A 16,156-nucleotide genomic window follows, 5' to 3' on the forward strand; every position below is an offset into this window, starting at 1 on the left:
GACCCCTTAAAAACATCCACCATCCCCCCTCCCCCCTCCATCCATCCATCACCTTGGTGTAGGTCCTCTAAATGTGTCTTCTCAGCCTGTCTGTGTGTACATACACGCATAAGCATTGCTCATTTCCTATGGGGTGGCAAATGCAGGGGCAGCAGCTAAGTGTGTGTGTTGCCTTCACCTCTTTGAAATTCAATTTCTTCATTTGGAAAATGGATAAATAATACTTCTCTTTGAAGGTCGTTATAGGTGTAAAATGGGATGATAGGTATGAAAGCATCAGACTCATAGCAGGGGTTCTATACATGGCTGCTAAATGAAGGAATACTTCACATCACCACCCTAACACGTGCGTTCCTCTTTTTCCCTAGTTTATTCTTTGCTTCAGCTTTTACCAGTGGGAGCCCATGACCTATGGCTCTTATCGCTACCCTAACTGGTCCATGGTGCTTGGATGGCTAATGCTCGCCTGTTCTGTTATCTGGATCCCAATTATGTTTGTGATAAAAATGCATCTGGCTCCTGGCAGATTTATTGAGGTAATTCTGTTAGCCCCTTTCCCCTGTCATCCCCTCCTAATGGAGAAGCTCTGAGAGCTCTGTGCATTAAAAAACAAAAGATTCTGTAAACTTATTACAGAGGGAGTGTTGGTGATTAAGTGATTACAGTTGCCTCTGTTTCTATTAAACCCATTTTTATTATGTATCATTTCTCTAATGGAGGCACTCAGCCAATCCGCAGGCTGAATTGTTATTATGTTATTCCTCAGTGCGGTGACAGCTCTAGGAAATAAATGATCAGAGTGTCTCCTTTCCTGGAGTTTTCTCCTCCTCTCCCCTCACCTGCAGCTTAAATCCCAGTGTTTGGTTTTTAACCACACATCCGATTCCCCCTTTCCTGATGTTTCTCTATTTTCAAGTCTCCTCCCTCTAAACATCTATTACTGTTACATTAAAAATCATTACCCCTACCTGTGTGCCTGTGTTAGGGATGGTTGAGGGGGGTCTAAGCTGATTAAAATGTCACCGTTCTATAGAATGTGATGATTGGTATGAGGTGAGCCCTATTTTTCTTTGTCAGTTAATCCCTTGCTGGACCCATTTCTCATTTATAATGAAAAAAAAAAAATCCCCATGCTCACTTAAGAGTGGATAGGAAGGGGATTGCCACTTGTTGAGCCACCAGTAAAGTGTGGTCAGTCTTCTGTTATTTATGACAAGTCACTTGCTCAGACATGCTAGGAATAGCTCAGTACTGCCTCTGTCTTGAAGATCCAGACTTGGCGTTTTGGACCTGGCCAGCACTACTCATGGTTTGGCCCGGGGACCAGCGGCATCGGCACCACAAGGGAGCTCGCTGGGAATACGAATGATCAGATTCCATTTCAGCTCCACCGAACCAGTCTTGGGGAAGTGGGGCCCTGGTGTCCATAGTTTAGCAAGCTACCCAGGTGATTCTAATGCACAGTCACGTTTGGGAGGCATTGGATTAGACCAAGGTGCAGAAACACCTGCCGATAGACGGTCGTGAAGAACAGCTGGAGGGGCTTTGCTCTTTCTCAGCCCAACTGAGAAAAAAAAGAGAGGTCTCTGGAGCATCCTGTGGAAGCTTGAGAGGGGAGATGCGGGATGGGGAAAGTGTGTGAGTAACTGTGACACAGATGCCCACGTGCCGGGGAGGTAGCCTTTGTCCTCACCAGATTAAAGATGGAGACAGCTGGCAGAGGAAGACGTAGCAGTCTTCTTACCGAAGCAGTAAGCGGGGTTTCATCCTCAGGAGGTTCAGTCCGTTGCCCGCTTGAGGTCAGTTACTGTGGCCTCCTTGACCTTCAGGAATGGCTTGTGCTGCAGGTGAACCTCTCTACCAGCCGACCCAGAAATCCTTTTCCCTCTGAGCAGAAGCTGGTTTAGCCTCTGCTATTTTTGTGTTAGAATGAAATTCTCTAAACTGATGAGTTGGCTATATAAATTTATTAGGGTTGATTTGGGACACAAAGGTTGCAAATGGATGATTAAGGGGAGATTAAACTAACAGCTATAAGAAGCAGCTTCCCTTTAATAGGTAATAAACATATAATTGTTCCCTCTTATGTAGTCAGAAATATGTTTTCTTTCCTCTTCCTAAAAAATGTTTTGTTCAAAGTGTTTTCCGTGAGTTCAGTTGAAGGATTAGAGACATTCCCATTATTTTAAGTCCGCTTGCAAGAACTCACACTGCTGAACCAAGTCAGAAGCATATATTTTTGTCAACAGATAATTAAAATCTTTGCTCACTCTTGGCAATGTATCTTTGGGGTTGAGATTTTTTTTCCTGACCATTTATATAGTTTTGGGAAATATGCTAAACAAAACCCAATTATTTTGATGTAGCAACCCACTATTGAGACTATAGAACAAAAGTAATTGAGCACACATGTCCTTTTTAAACTGCGTTTGGCAGTGGAAAGAGAAGCTTGCAGATTCTCTTCATTTGGAGGAAAGAAGTGTGTAAAATCTGGGTCCTTTACCCTCTATTAATCTTGTACGAGGCAAACCCTGAGAAACTGTAACATTGCTTGCAGGATGATGTAAATAATTTCAAATGAACCAAACGAAGTCTCGTCTTTGATGCGTCCTGGCCTGGTTAGTTAATAGGGCTGATCTTCCTAACTGCTTTTCCTGGTGGGGTGGGGGTGGGGCGGTCCTGGCAAATGTGGCTGCTCATGGTTTGGGGATGGGCAGGTGGTGCCTAGGGGAAGAAGATGCATTACTTCTGTGACTCTGTATGTCTTTGGCTTCTTTGCAGAGGCTAAAGTTGGTGTGTTCGCCGCAGCCGGACTGGGGCCCATTCTTAGCTAAGCACCGTGGGGAGCGTTACAAGAACATGATCGACCCCCTGGGAACCTCTTCTCTGGGACTGAAACTGCCGGTGAAAGATTCGGAACTGGGCACCCAGTGCTAGTTGATGGCACGCGGCGGCCGTGGCCCAGACTCGGTCCTGCTTTTCCTCTCTGCTTCCCCCTAATGTTTCCCCCAGCTTTCTTCCCATTCTTCTTCTTTCTCCCCACATCTCGGTTCATGTCTGTGCATGACAGTGGTTGCATAGGATAGTGTCGCATGCTGTATTGAAGAGCTAGACAGACCACTTGAAGCGCTGTTGGCCCGTGTCCATTTCCAGTCGGGTTGGTCCCCTGGGCACCCACTCTGTCCCACAGGAGCAGATCGAGTAGGTGAGCGCTTTCCAGTGAAGTCCCAAAGCAGGTATGTGAGATCTGGTCAGCAGAGAGGTATCCACTATGTGTTGTCATTGGTGGTGCCGGTAAGGCAAATACTAAATGGTAGAATTACAGGACTTTTAATTTGGACTTCTCGGTGTTGCAGAGCTGAGCTGAGCGGTACAGTGATTTCATTCAGACGCAGGAAGATCAGGACAGGGTACATTTGGAGGGTCAGCAGTGGTCAGAAAACGTTTTAGAGTAAGACAGGGCCTGTGGATTTGGACACCACATTTCTCTTCTGTTCACAGTTGGAGACGTTTCCTTCATTTGGACCAACAGTCTCAGGTGTGCCGAGGACTTCGCTACCTCACTCTCTGCACACCAAATCTCAGCGAAGAGGCAGTTCTCTTCCCTCAGTCTTTTAATTTTTTTTTTTGAATAACCATATTTGTGAATTCTTTGGGTCATTTCTTCCACCTCTGCACAAGAAGCCATCATATAATTTGTGCCTAATTTTGTATGTTTATAATAGAGCTCCATTCTAGTTTCTACATGACATTTAGCATTATGGTTCAAGGTCACGAGCCCGTGTTTCTTCTTTTCTAAATGTTTTTCTGTGAGCTGTAGATACCTTGTCTTCCAACCTCTGGGAAAATAGGACTTATCCTGGTTTTGTCTACATATTACATACATAAGACACAAACTCTTAAAAAGCAGATAACGTCTCCATTTTACTCTTAATTTTTTCATTCACAGTCAATGCCAATTGTGATAATAGAGAAATCAAAGAGATGGAGAGTTTAATAGAAAGCAAGCCTAAAATGTACTGCATTGGTAGAAAATTTTAGGTCATGGTATTTACAGAAATTTCTGATAAATACAGCTTAGGTAAATAGCAAGTGAGGCAATTAAGAGTATAGCTTTTAAGACTACATTTAGCTAATTCAATTTTAAGAGTTCCCAATTCACAATACTCATAACCGTACTCTAATGAGAGCAAATCATGTCTGCAGAGATTGGCGAAGCTGTAACCTTTATTATCTTGTATCCTGAACATGCATATATGAAATTTTTCAAATGTGATATGTGTTCATATAGTGTATACTGTAGTGGTGTTTTCTGTCCTTGTAAATATCTTATGAACCACTGTAGAGATGATAAGTTTAAAGTAGTATAGTCTGAGTTTTTTTCCTTACAGTAATATCTAAACCTAAAATTGTTTCCTTTAGGGGAGACCATTTCAATCATTTTCTTATTTATCTTCATATTACAGGGTCTCAGGCAAAGTTTTCAGTTCAAATCTTGTATATTGACGTGACATTTTCATCCTGTACAACAGCAATGAAACCCAACAAGACTTTAATGTAACATTTGTTAAAAAATGACTTCATTTGTTAAAAAAAAAAAAAAAAGAATCTCAACTCATTTTACTGAGTTCTCCCTTTTTTAGGGTAGATATCATTGCCATTTGCCAACACCGATATGAACTTCCAGGTTTTAGGAGCAGCCTGTGGAAACTTTTAGAAAAGGAAACAAAGATAGGTTTTGAACTTCAGGTTTTCATCTCTTTTGTCTGCAGTGCGTGTTTGTTCTTCCACTTCCTTGATCTCTTTTTCTATCTCCCAAAGCTAGAACTTACTAGAATCTATCACAGAGACGAAACCCCGAGCTTCCCCTAGACTTAGCTTTAGTAAGCTGAGCTGCAGCCTCCCCTGTCCCAATTTTTCCCATAGTGACCTGTCTGCCGTTAACACTGGTTTCCCCCAGGAAAGCCATATAGATGAGAAGCCCCCATTACTGTAGCAGATTTTGCACAGTGATACCAAAAATTAGCCTCTCCATTTGATATCTGGTGGAGTGGGAGAGGCAGGGAGGAAAAACTTACATTTGGAAATTATCTGCAGCCTTTCCAATTTGAAGGTCAAAGAAAAGAGCTGAAATCAATTAGCATTCTCTCACGGGACCTGCGTGTTTGTGTCAGGGCGAACGGTTTTCAGATTTTCTCTCTGGCTTCTTGGCTAAAACTTGAGTCTGATGCTGGATGCCAATCCAATTTCTGCTAATTATTGCTGTTGTGATTAAAAGAAGGGAGGAAAAAAAACCCCATGGATGCTGCCAGGTTTGTTTTGTACAAACTGAAAGTTAATTGTGAGAATAGGGACCTCCTCACTAGTTAGTGCGTTTTGCATTTGGGAATGGCTGTGTTGGTGTTCATTCCAGTTTGCCCAGTGAAGACCCAGTAGTTGTTCTTGGAGCAGCTGGGCTTTTTTTCTCCTTTTCCCTACAATTTCCAAGTTTTACATATAATTTCCTTAAAGGTGAAAGGTTCTGAACTTATCTGAAAACAGTTACCTTATAAATTTAGTTTTGCCTCTTTCTATAGTCACGTTCAACTTTGAGGCTTTCTTTGCGACAGATGTGTTCGGTATCTGAGCTATTTCCAGTCATGGTAAATCTACCCGTTCCTCACCTCCCATACACTTAGCTGGGACGCTGAGAGCTGAGATGCCTATTACCAGATGGATGTTTCCATGCTGTGTTAAAATACACAGTCAATTGGAAGAGAAAAAAATGAATTCATAAAAAGAAAATGAACAGCGTTGTCATAAACCGCCACTTGAGAATTCTCCTTTAAACCGGAAAAAACCAAGATGCCGAGGAAGGACTTTCTTTGGTTCACTGTGCAGAATGGGGGCAGGGGGGTATTTTCCACTTGCGAGACTATTTTCTAACACCAACAAATGCCAGAAACCCATTCTGAGTTAAAAAAAAAAAAAGCCATATGTTAAAAACAGTAACCCTGTAATATCCTTAAAGGAGGAAAAAAATGTATATTTCTCAACTGTTGGTGTGGCTTCTTATGCAAATATTTGTCTTGCATATTAGTAGCTTAATCTCTTTAGGGCTATGTGTCTTGTATAAATGTGTCCAATCTGGTCTTTTTTTTTCTCTTTCCTTTATATTTATTGCATGAAATCTGTGGTCAATGCAAAATCTCGATGACCTCAAAGTCTTTGAAATTTCCAATGTGTTTTTAATATGTGAGAAATATAATCAACTTGTAGTTCGGTGAGCGGCACTTTAAAAGGACATAATGACCTTTAAATGGGTAAGACTTGGGTAGCCTTTGTGCTACTGCTGCGTCAGAGTTGAGTTGTCCTTTGAAAGCCCTTATTCTATTATCTACATGTGCCTCAGTGCTTCCTGACAACCTTCACCTGTCAGCATGGTTTTCCCATGCCTGAAACTAAGATTTTTTTCTTTCCTCTTTGTTCCCTTGGCCATTGGTCATTGTTCTCTTCCCAGAGACTTGCACAATAACTATTGCTTAACGTATGCGTGATGGCAAGATCATAATACCGCTGCTGTCGCACCTGGATTTGGGTTTGTGACACGCTTCTTTAAGGGAGATGACTCGAGTGAGGGCATGCTGTGTGGCAGGTTGTCTTGCAGGGAAAGAAGTTCAAGGTCAATGAATGAGCATTTCTTCTATTTCACACTGGGTATCATGAAGAAAACTTCCAGGCTGGGAGCAAAGGTTTGGGTGATTTAATCCCGGTACTAATTTCTCCCCAAAGTAGCCCTAGGATTTGTAAAAGTGAAACTTCCTATCTTTCCCAGATTTTACTTCAATTATAGAGAAAGGCCAAGTAATTTTGAATTATGGTCTTTGCTCAGTCACCTCTGAGCAACCTGCAGCCAAAGAGAAAGTGTTTTCAGATTGGGCATTGATCACTTTTGAAAAGCAAGCAGTGGTTTGATTTGCCTGCCATGAATTAAATACATCTTCAGGTAACCATTTGCCTTATAGGTGTATTTTATTGTTAGGATGATACTTAGTAATTGACTAGGAGCTGTTTTGTCTCTCATTTTTTGGTATTTTTTTGCACTTTATTATGGACCTATCATGGAATAGGTTTATTCTTAAATTATATACTTGGCTAATGTCCTAAATATTGGCTTCTTATGTGGTACTGTTGCCTATGAATAAAGATATGTTCCCTAACCAAGTCCTTATATTTTTTCATTAACTGTACATGAAGAAAATATGTCACAAATGATGCATCATATATATATATATCTTATAGAGTACATATTATATACTGTGCATTATTCATTTAAGAAGTCATTATTCTTGAGGCCCTACCTCAAATTTTGTATTTATGTGTACAAATGCAATTTATGGTAATATATATTTGCCTATTCTATACTGATATAAATTAGAATTTATCCTCATAATGTATGAGTTCACAAAACCCTAAATAAATGTCAGTGTTTAAAACATGATTACAGTATTGTGTCTATTATAAACCCATTGCCCATATTCTTTCTTTCTTAACAAATGGCCTTCAGGCACCCACAGAATTGATCTATTTATTGGGAGAAACCTGGAACGGAAATGGAAAACTGCCCTCCTGGGTAAATGAGATTTGCGTAGCTACAGAAACAAATATCAATTAAATTGTTATATTCTTAACCATCAGAATACACTATTGTTTGTTGAATTATTAATTACCCCTTATGGGAAGGACAGAGAGGAGGGGAGCGAATCTGAGTGAACCTGAATCGAGGGGCTGGGCAAGCTAAGTCCTTGGGTGTGTTTTAATAATCATATTGTCAGTCTTCAATTCCACTTTACTTCAGCAAACATTTATGCAGCTCTTGCATTTAGACCTTAGGCAAAACTGAAAAAAAAAAAAAGTCCCAGATCTCAAGGAACTCAGAGCCTCGTAGTAAGACTACTCATATTAAACAATCATACAAACAAATCGGTATAGGCTGTTTTGCCCCTTTTAAGTAGGTGGAGCCCTCAGGTTTCCTGCCCAGAGATGGGCCTTGAGCTCCAGTGTCACATGCAGAGACTGGCAGCTTGGCATTCTTATCTGATCCTGTCATCCCAGAAGTTTGACTCTGCTCCCCTCAAGTGAACATAGCACATTCACATTTCACCTTCATCATCTGCATCCACGTTGGCAGACTACATGGACGAGTTGGACCACCCCTCCTGGGAAAAGAAATGCCTTCACAAGCTGATGCTAAAACCACATGCCAAGAGCATACACATGTCTATCCTGTGGAAACGAGACTTCCAGACACACTAAATTTGTCCATGGCATGGCACTTCAGTGGGTACACCGAGCAGCAAATACCAAACTCAGTGTAAGACCTTATATTGGAAGAAGAAGAAGAGAACTTCATGGGACCAAAATTTGGGGCTGGCTTGAAATCTTTGATTTCCTTCCTGAGATCCCTTTGCTCAGTTGTGTTTTCTTTTAATGTTTTATTTGGAAGATTCTCAAGCATATACAAGTAGAGAATATAAAATAATGAATTTCCTCCCCCCCCAAAAAAATAATAAATAATAAACTCCTACATTCATAGCACTCAGTTTCAACAATTACCCATTTATTTCATTTATCCCTCTCCCCATGCTGAACTGAAACTGTTTCTTTGGAGTATTTCAAAGCCGATCCCTGTTACTATGGAATTTCACTTAGAAATGCTCTGTTGTGTTTTTTACACCCCTTTTAAATAATCCTTCCCTACATGGGGATGATGCTGAAATGGGGGACGCATTAAGCTTACACGTTCATAGCTGGACCAATCTAATCTGGGCAGTTAAGGCATACAAGGGTCTGTCTGGAAGGAGCTTCTGAGGTGTTTGGTAACTCTCCTGGCTTTCACCATCCAATTTTTCAACTTGTTTTCATTTGTTTGGCAACTATTCCTCCCCTGGACTTTATGGCTATTTTCTAACAAAGCTTATTCCTGCTGCCTTTGATTGTTCTCTGCTTTTATTCATGTTTCCTTCTTCCTTCTTCCCAGATGTCTCTCCTGGAACCAGAGATTCAAAATCTCACAATTGCACAGAAGTCCAAGGTCATTTATTCCAGCATCTCTGATACATAAACTCTTTACAACAGTCCGTTTTGTGGGAACTGAATTTACAAAGAAATGTGTATGAGATGAATAGTTACTGTCTAAAAGATTCACCCTTGGGGCTCTTTACAACAGAATACTCCTCTAGTGCCTTTAAAATAGCTCAACTTTATGAAAATTGCATTCACTTCTCTGATTCACATATTCTACTCTGTAAAACAGAGACCATGTATGGTCTTTTAGTTTAATTTATAATTATATGAGAATTTTGATATTGCAAGTCATTAACCTAGTCTTATTCCCTTTTCCAGGAAACGTCTCCAGACACTTGTAGGATTAAGAGAAAATAATGACTGGAATATAGTGTGGATCTACACTGAAATAGAATCACATTTTCATCTGTCATTGATCCATTCACTTATTTATTCATACACTATTCTCAGTGTCTTCATTATTTATGTTTCCAGTACCTGTTTGTGATGCATAGTAAGTACTTAATAAATGCATTTTTAATTGAATGAGCAAATGTTGAATATTGGCTCTGTACAACGAACAGAGCTCAGTGTTCTAATATGCAAGAAAAACATGAGTAGGACTCGGTATCTCCCTCCAGGTTATTCAGAGTGAGTGGAGTTTTATGACAGATACATATATTGCCATAATACACAGTGGAAAGTACTAAGTACCACAAAAGGATTTAGGACAAGAACATATTGAGGGAGTGCAGAAGAAGAAATTCCTTCTGACAGAGGATTAGGCAGGACTTCATGAAATAGGGACATGAGGATTTTGACCACAAGTTGGGTATCAGGATGAGCTTTCCAGGTGGATGAGAGCAAGTAGGTAATGGCATGGGGGCAAGACAGACAATTTCAGGAAAGAGTGATGGATGAAATTGGAAAGTAGAGTATATGCTTGTGGGAAGTGAGAACTAAGGCTGAAGATGTAGTTTAAGACTTGACAGCTGAGTGCCTTCAATGTCAACATAAAGAGTTAAAATGTTATCTGACCAGCACGGGGAACCAAGGAAGGTTAATAAATACCAGAGAGATTTCTTGGAGGAGGCAGCTAGAATGCCAGAGACAAAGCACTGTCCTGGGTTTGAATGCCCTCTCTTTCCCTTATTAACACACTCTCAATTTTCTTGCTTGTAAAACTGGAACAATTATACCCCTCTCACACAGTTACTGTGAGGATTAAATTAAAATCTGTATATGAAAATTTAACATTGCAGATAAATATTGGATATTTGCTGTTAGAGCCAGATCTGTGCTTTTGAAATATTGACCTGGTCTCAGCATCAAGGATGAATTTTAGTGAAGAGAGACTTGAAGCAAGAACAATGGTTTGATTTTGCAAGAAACCAGCCTTTTCAAAATGTTGGAAGTGAACTCCAAGACGCCAGGTCATAAATCTGGAAATACAGGGGTCCTTTGGCAGGTAATCTCTTTTTTGACTCCTGTGACTGGGGCTACCAGGGGTTGTATTTAAAATTTAAGCAATCAGCACGGAGATGACACCACCCAATATGAAAGGACATGGCAGTGATTTTGGAGCATGATCCTGGAGACTCTTGCTCTGCTAGGGGCTGCCATGTTAGTTTCTGGATCTTGGCAAAGTCTCAGAGTCCAGAGGAGGTGCTGGGGCTGGTAGGGTCTTGGGTTAGGCTCAGGGGTCTCAGCCTTGATATTTTTATGCCGTTACTTTGTTCCTATTGCCTTTACTCAGAAAGCAGAGGCTAAAGGATTCTGCACTTATTGCTGAAGGATGTTCATTTGTGCCATCTGCCTCCAGACTGCCTGCCATCTCCATCCTATGCTGGTGTAGGGGAGACATACACAGGGAAACCTTTGAGCTCTACCTTTAAGGTTGCATGATTTGATCTTTCTTGGCTGAGGGCTTTGAGATAGACCATATTACAAAAAAAAAGAAAATCACTCTTCCCCACCTGCTCAAAAGTGAAGAGCACTACGAAGTGCTGGCCTATGATGTTCTCGATGTGCAACCCCTCTCTTGTCTTCTTGAGAGTGCTTCATAGTTCTACACACCATGAGTTTCGAGGTGAGGGTAAGAATTACAATGAACTTGCTCTAGGCTAGTATCGGTATTTTGCAGCAAAGTTGGTACAATGTGAGGGAGTGTGGTAGAGACTGAATTTCTCTTCCTGCCTTAGTAACATCTCTGACTTTGACTGGACTTGTCACCTAGCCGCAATGTGACATTTCCCAGGTCCCTTGCAGCTGAGTGTGGTAGATTGACGACACCCCGAATCATACCCAGGCTACGTCCTCATTGTGGGTGGACTGTATTTCTTGCCCTTTAATAGCATGTGAGTAGAAGCACCAGTGTGCCATTTTTGAGTCTACATCATAGAGACCTGGTCTATTTCCACTTGCTCATTTGTGCCTCTTTGTGCCATGAGAAGAACTCATCCTGGTTAGCCTACTGGTCCAAGGAAGATGAAAGATATGTGGGACACGTACTCACTGGCACACAGATCTGCTGTGAGAAGTGGAATCAGCCTAGCCACCATAGCAGGTCTGGATTGGCTGAATCCTAGTCAACCAGCGGATATGTGAAAATAAATGCTTAGTGTTATATGCCTCTGAAATTTTGTCGTTGTTAGTTATGTAGCAATAGCTAACATATATAGGGAGTGGCCATGTGACTAGGTTCTGCCCAAATGTAAGTGGAAGTGATACATAGGGCTCCTGGGCATGCTCTTCTCTTCATTCTCTTCCATGTTTGCTGTCTGGAATGGGGATATAATGGCTGGGGTACCAGCAGCCATACTGAACCATGAAGACAAGAACTACATTCTAGCGATGGTGGAGCAGAGGTCTGGAAGGAACCTGGATCCCTGAGGATTTCATAGAGCTACCAAATTAAATCTGGACTGCCCAACTCTAGAATTAGTTCTTATACCCAAGAGAGTATTAAATATCTCTTATTTAAATTGTTATTTTGGGGGAGTTTTCCTGTTATATGAAGTCAGATAGAATCCTCACTGATACAGGTAATAAAATGAACTGGGATGACTAGTAGGAGATCCAGGGAACCACTAAAAAATATGGGAGGGTTTAATGTTACCTTGTTGGTGATGAAAATTTCTGTGGCCTGTGACTCCAGAAAGGAGTCTAGAGAAGTGACCATTTCTGTTTTGTGTGGGCAGAGCCAATCTCATGAATTGACATGATAGGTTGTTGCCTAAAGTAGAGAGAGCAGGCTCTCCCTATTCAAAAACCTCTCTCCCACTATGCCATCCTGTGGCCTGAAATTCCTCCAGTAGATATTCATTGCTTTTGGTCAACAGGCCTCCTCATGGAAGCTGTACTTTAATGAGAAATGCTCCATCTTTCCTAAGTCAGTGTGAGTAAGTATAAAAGGATGCCTTCCTCCTAATTTTCCTGCAAAGTGATAACAGTGTTGAGCATGTGGGACTTTTACTAGGAGTATAAGGCCTAAAAAAGAAGACTGGGTGAGTGCTTTCATGGAGGAAGGTTCGAAAGTTGACCAAGGGGATCATCTCTTCCCCACTCTTTTGGTTTTCATGGTGAGGTTTTTCCTTAAACGCTTCTGGCCCTTTACCACACTTCTGACTCTCGCCACTACTTATAGAAGAGGGAGACAGCCATTGGCCTTTATTTCTCAGTTCTCTTTCACTTTCTCTCTTCATCAAGATCCTTGGGAACAGATGGCTGTGCCAAGGTCCAGCCTGGAGGGAGGGCAGATGGCCAGTCCCTTTTGGCTTTCGCATTAGACTATGCTCTTCCAACATGGTCTCTATTTCATAAAAGTGATATTTGGCCTCCTGCTCACTCATTTCTCAGTTGGTAGAACTCTTACAGGGAACAGGGGTGTTCTTTACTGGGGTACCATAGACTTCAACAAGGAGACTGGATTCACAGGCTTCATCTCAGTAGAAGCAGTAGAGCTTAACAGTTAAGTGCACAGATTGTGCAGTCATACTGCTTGAGGTTGGTGCTTGGTTCAGGCACTCATTTGGCAAGTGGTTCTGTTTCCATATCTGTGAAATAGTGTAAAACCCCCACCTACCTAATTGGGTTATTCTGAGGAATAAATCCACGGAAGCACTTAGAGCAGAAACCCCACACAGTTAATACTTAGTAAATGGAGCCATTATCATTCTGGTCAGGGTGGGAGTGAGGCCAGCTTCTAAGGCCTCTTTGAGGATAATATGTCTGCTTTTCCATGTTCTATAGGAAAAGACAACATGTGTGCTTACATGACACTTAACAAAACCTAAATATGAGCACACCTTGGTTCTTATAGAAACTCAAAGCTCATCCAAGATTATTGATGCTATGTATTAGGAGAGTTTCAGCCAAAGAATTATGAGATGCCTTTACCTATATCTGTATAGATTTTTCTGTCTTGCTACTGATTTATACCTAGCTTTGTTCTAAAAAGTGTCTGAAGCTGCAAGACAGAAGGACAACAGTTAACTTAGCAAAATATGTGTCTCTCTAATTTGGGAGTCATTGAAGTTGATTGAAGTAATTGGAGTAGAGAATACATTTTTCATATATTCAGATAAAAACAGAAGTATGTGTATGAATATATTCATCGAATCCCTCTTTAAGACTGTATGTGCATTTCAGGAAATGAAAACACCCACCCAGGTCGGGCTCACACAGTTTCAAGAGCATCGGGGCTGCCATGTTTGTGAAGGAGCCTTGGGGATCTTTGTGGTTTCCTAGGCCCTGCCAGCAAACCGGCACTTGTGTTAGTTTCCTAGAGCTGCCATGAAAACTGGAAAACAAAATAACAGAAATTTAGTCTCTCACAGTTCCGGAGGTTAGAAGTCTGAAATCAAAGTGTTCGCAGGGCTATACTTCCGCCAAAGCTTCTAAGGGAAGATCTTTCCTTACTTCTTCCCAGCTTTTGGTAGCCTAAGCATTCCTTGGTTTGCAGCTGCAGCACTTCAATGGCTGCCTTAGTTGTCATATGATGTTTTCTCTCTCTGTCTCTGTCTTCACAGGGTGTCTTCCTCTTCCTATAAGAATACCAGTCATAATGAATTAGGGTCCACTAATGATCTCAGCTCAACTGGATTACATGTGCAAAGACCCACTTTCCAAGTAGGGCCCATTCACAGGTACTGGGAGTTATAGGACTTCAACATATCTTTTGGGGGGGGCCACAATCTGATCTACAACAGCATTATCCTTTCATTTTCTCCAGTTTTACAAGGAAACTTGTTGTGTGTCCACGATGTGAAGGTAGTTGAAAGGCTGTTTGGACAAAGGAGAGTGGCTTCGGGAGGTGGGAGGGATTAGGGGACATTAAATGAGATGGAGAGTCTCTCAGCCTTGGAGCTGCCTCTGGCTTATGAATCTAGTTTGGATACTGAAAAGGAGTCCTTCGCGCTCTTCCTCTGTGGGGTTCATTGCCCCACATAGAGTCAGCCATGGAGCAGCTCTGGGGACCAGGGGGACAAGGCAGTCTGACTGTTGCCTTGATGACGGCCAATGAGAAGTGTCAGTTCTCCATGCTGCTTCCTGGAAGAGCATCCATCTATTCATGCAACAAATATTTATTGAGCTCTTAAAGAGTGCCAGATACTGTTCTAGGTGGAGAGATGGAGGGGTGAACAAGAAAGACAAAATCCTACTCTTGTGGAACATGCATTATATTGTGGAAGACAGAATAAATGCCAACAAATAAATCATTATTTCAGATAGTAATAAGTATTTTTAAAAATAAAGCAGGATAAGGAGATAGAGAGCGATGGGGGTGAAGCTTCTTTAGGCAGAGTCTCCTGGAAGAGCTGACGTTTGAGCAGAGATTTGAGTCATGTAAAAAGTGAACCATACAAACATTATGGAAAGAATGTTCTAGGTAGAGGAAGCAGCAAGTGCAAAGACCATGAGGATAGTATGAGCTCGCAATGTTTGAGGACTAGCAAGAAAGCTGATCTGGAGCGAGCAACAGGGAGAGCAGGAAGAGAGAAAGGTGGGAAGGCGGGCCTTGTAAGATGTTTGGATTTTTTCAAAATGTGATGGAAAAGCGCAGAAGGATTTTTGAGCAAGAGAACGTGATCTGATACATCTTTTAAAATGCAGACTATGGCCGCTCTGTGTGAGAGCGTGTGTGACTAAACTGTAAAGGGCAAGAGTAGAGGCAGAGAGAATAATGGGGGTCTAGGGCTGTAGCCCAGGGAAGAGACAATGATGGATTAGAGGAAGATGGGAGTAGTGAGGGTTGGTGAGAAGTGGTTGGTTTGGTATTTTTCTTTAAGGTATATTGATAGGGCTTGATGACTTGGAATTGGGGGTATCAGGAAAGCAAGTCAGGGATAACCCTGGGTTATCTGGCTAGAGCATCTGGTGAAGGATGGTGCCTTTTCCTTAGAAGGCAGCAGGAAGAAAGTTTGGGAGGAAGAAAAAATCGAAAGTCCTTGTTTGATCATGTTATAACTTTTTTCATGATCATTTACAAAGCTTTGGAAAAAGCTTTATGAAGATACAATTCATATACCGTATGATTTGCCCTTTTATAGTGTACAATTCAATCAATGACTTTTAGTATGTTGTGACTATTTGTGAGAGTTTTTCATTCATCACCACAATTTTTTCTTTCCTTTTTTTTTTGGTCATCACAATCAATTTTAGAACATTTTCATTATCTCTAAAATAAACCTTATACCCTTAGCCATGGCTTGTTAATCCTTCATTTCTCCCTAGTCCTGGGCAACCACTAATCTACTTTGTCTTTATAGATTTGCCTATTCTGGACATTTCACAAAATGGCATTATAAGATATTACGTGGTCCTTTGTGATTGGCTTCTGTCACTTAGTGTAATGTTTTCAAGGTTCATCCATGCTGTAGCATGCATCAGTACTTCATTTCTCTTTATTGCTGAATAATATTCTAGTGTATAAATATACCACATTTTATTTATTCATTCATCAGTTGATAGATATTTGGGCTGTTTTTACTTTTTTGGTTATTATGAACAATGCTATGAACATTTGTGCACAACTTAGTATGCAGACATATATTTTCATTTCTCTTGCATATGTCCTAGGAGTAGAATTGCTGCATCATATGGTCACTTT

The 16,156-nt window shown here is 41.2% G+C and overlaps 1 protein-coding gene across 3 annotated transcripts in view; it reads left to right on the top strand.

The window, feature by feature from the left end:
• SLC6A5 (solute carrier family 6 member 5) overlaps positions 1–3,126 on the top strand; it is a 49,408-nt gene extending 46,282 nt beyond the window's left edge. For 2 of the 3 annotated variants that reach the window (XM_011377782.1, XM_023521888.1), the window contains 2 exons: positions 369–536; positions 2,782–3,126. In XM_011377782.1, coding sequence (XP_011376084.1) covers positions 369–536; positions 2,782–2,937 — 324 coding nt within the window. In that variant the 3' untranslated portion in view covers positions 2,938–3,126. The remainder of the gene's footprint in view (positions 1–368; positions 537–2,781) is intronic. The other variant, XM_023521887.1, reaches the window with a different exon arrangement.
• Positions 3,127–16,156: the final 13,030 nt, after the last annotated feature.

This window comes from Pteropus vampyrus, unplaced genomic scaffold (genome assembly GCF_000151845.1).
Source record: "Pteropus vampyrus isolate Shadow unplaced genomic scaffold, Pvam_2.0 Scaffold321, whole genome shotgun sequence".
NCBI lineage: Eukaryota > Metazoa > Chordata > Mammalia > Chiroptera > Pteropodidae > Pteropus > Pteropus vampyrus.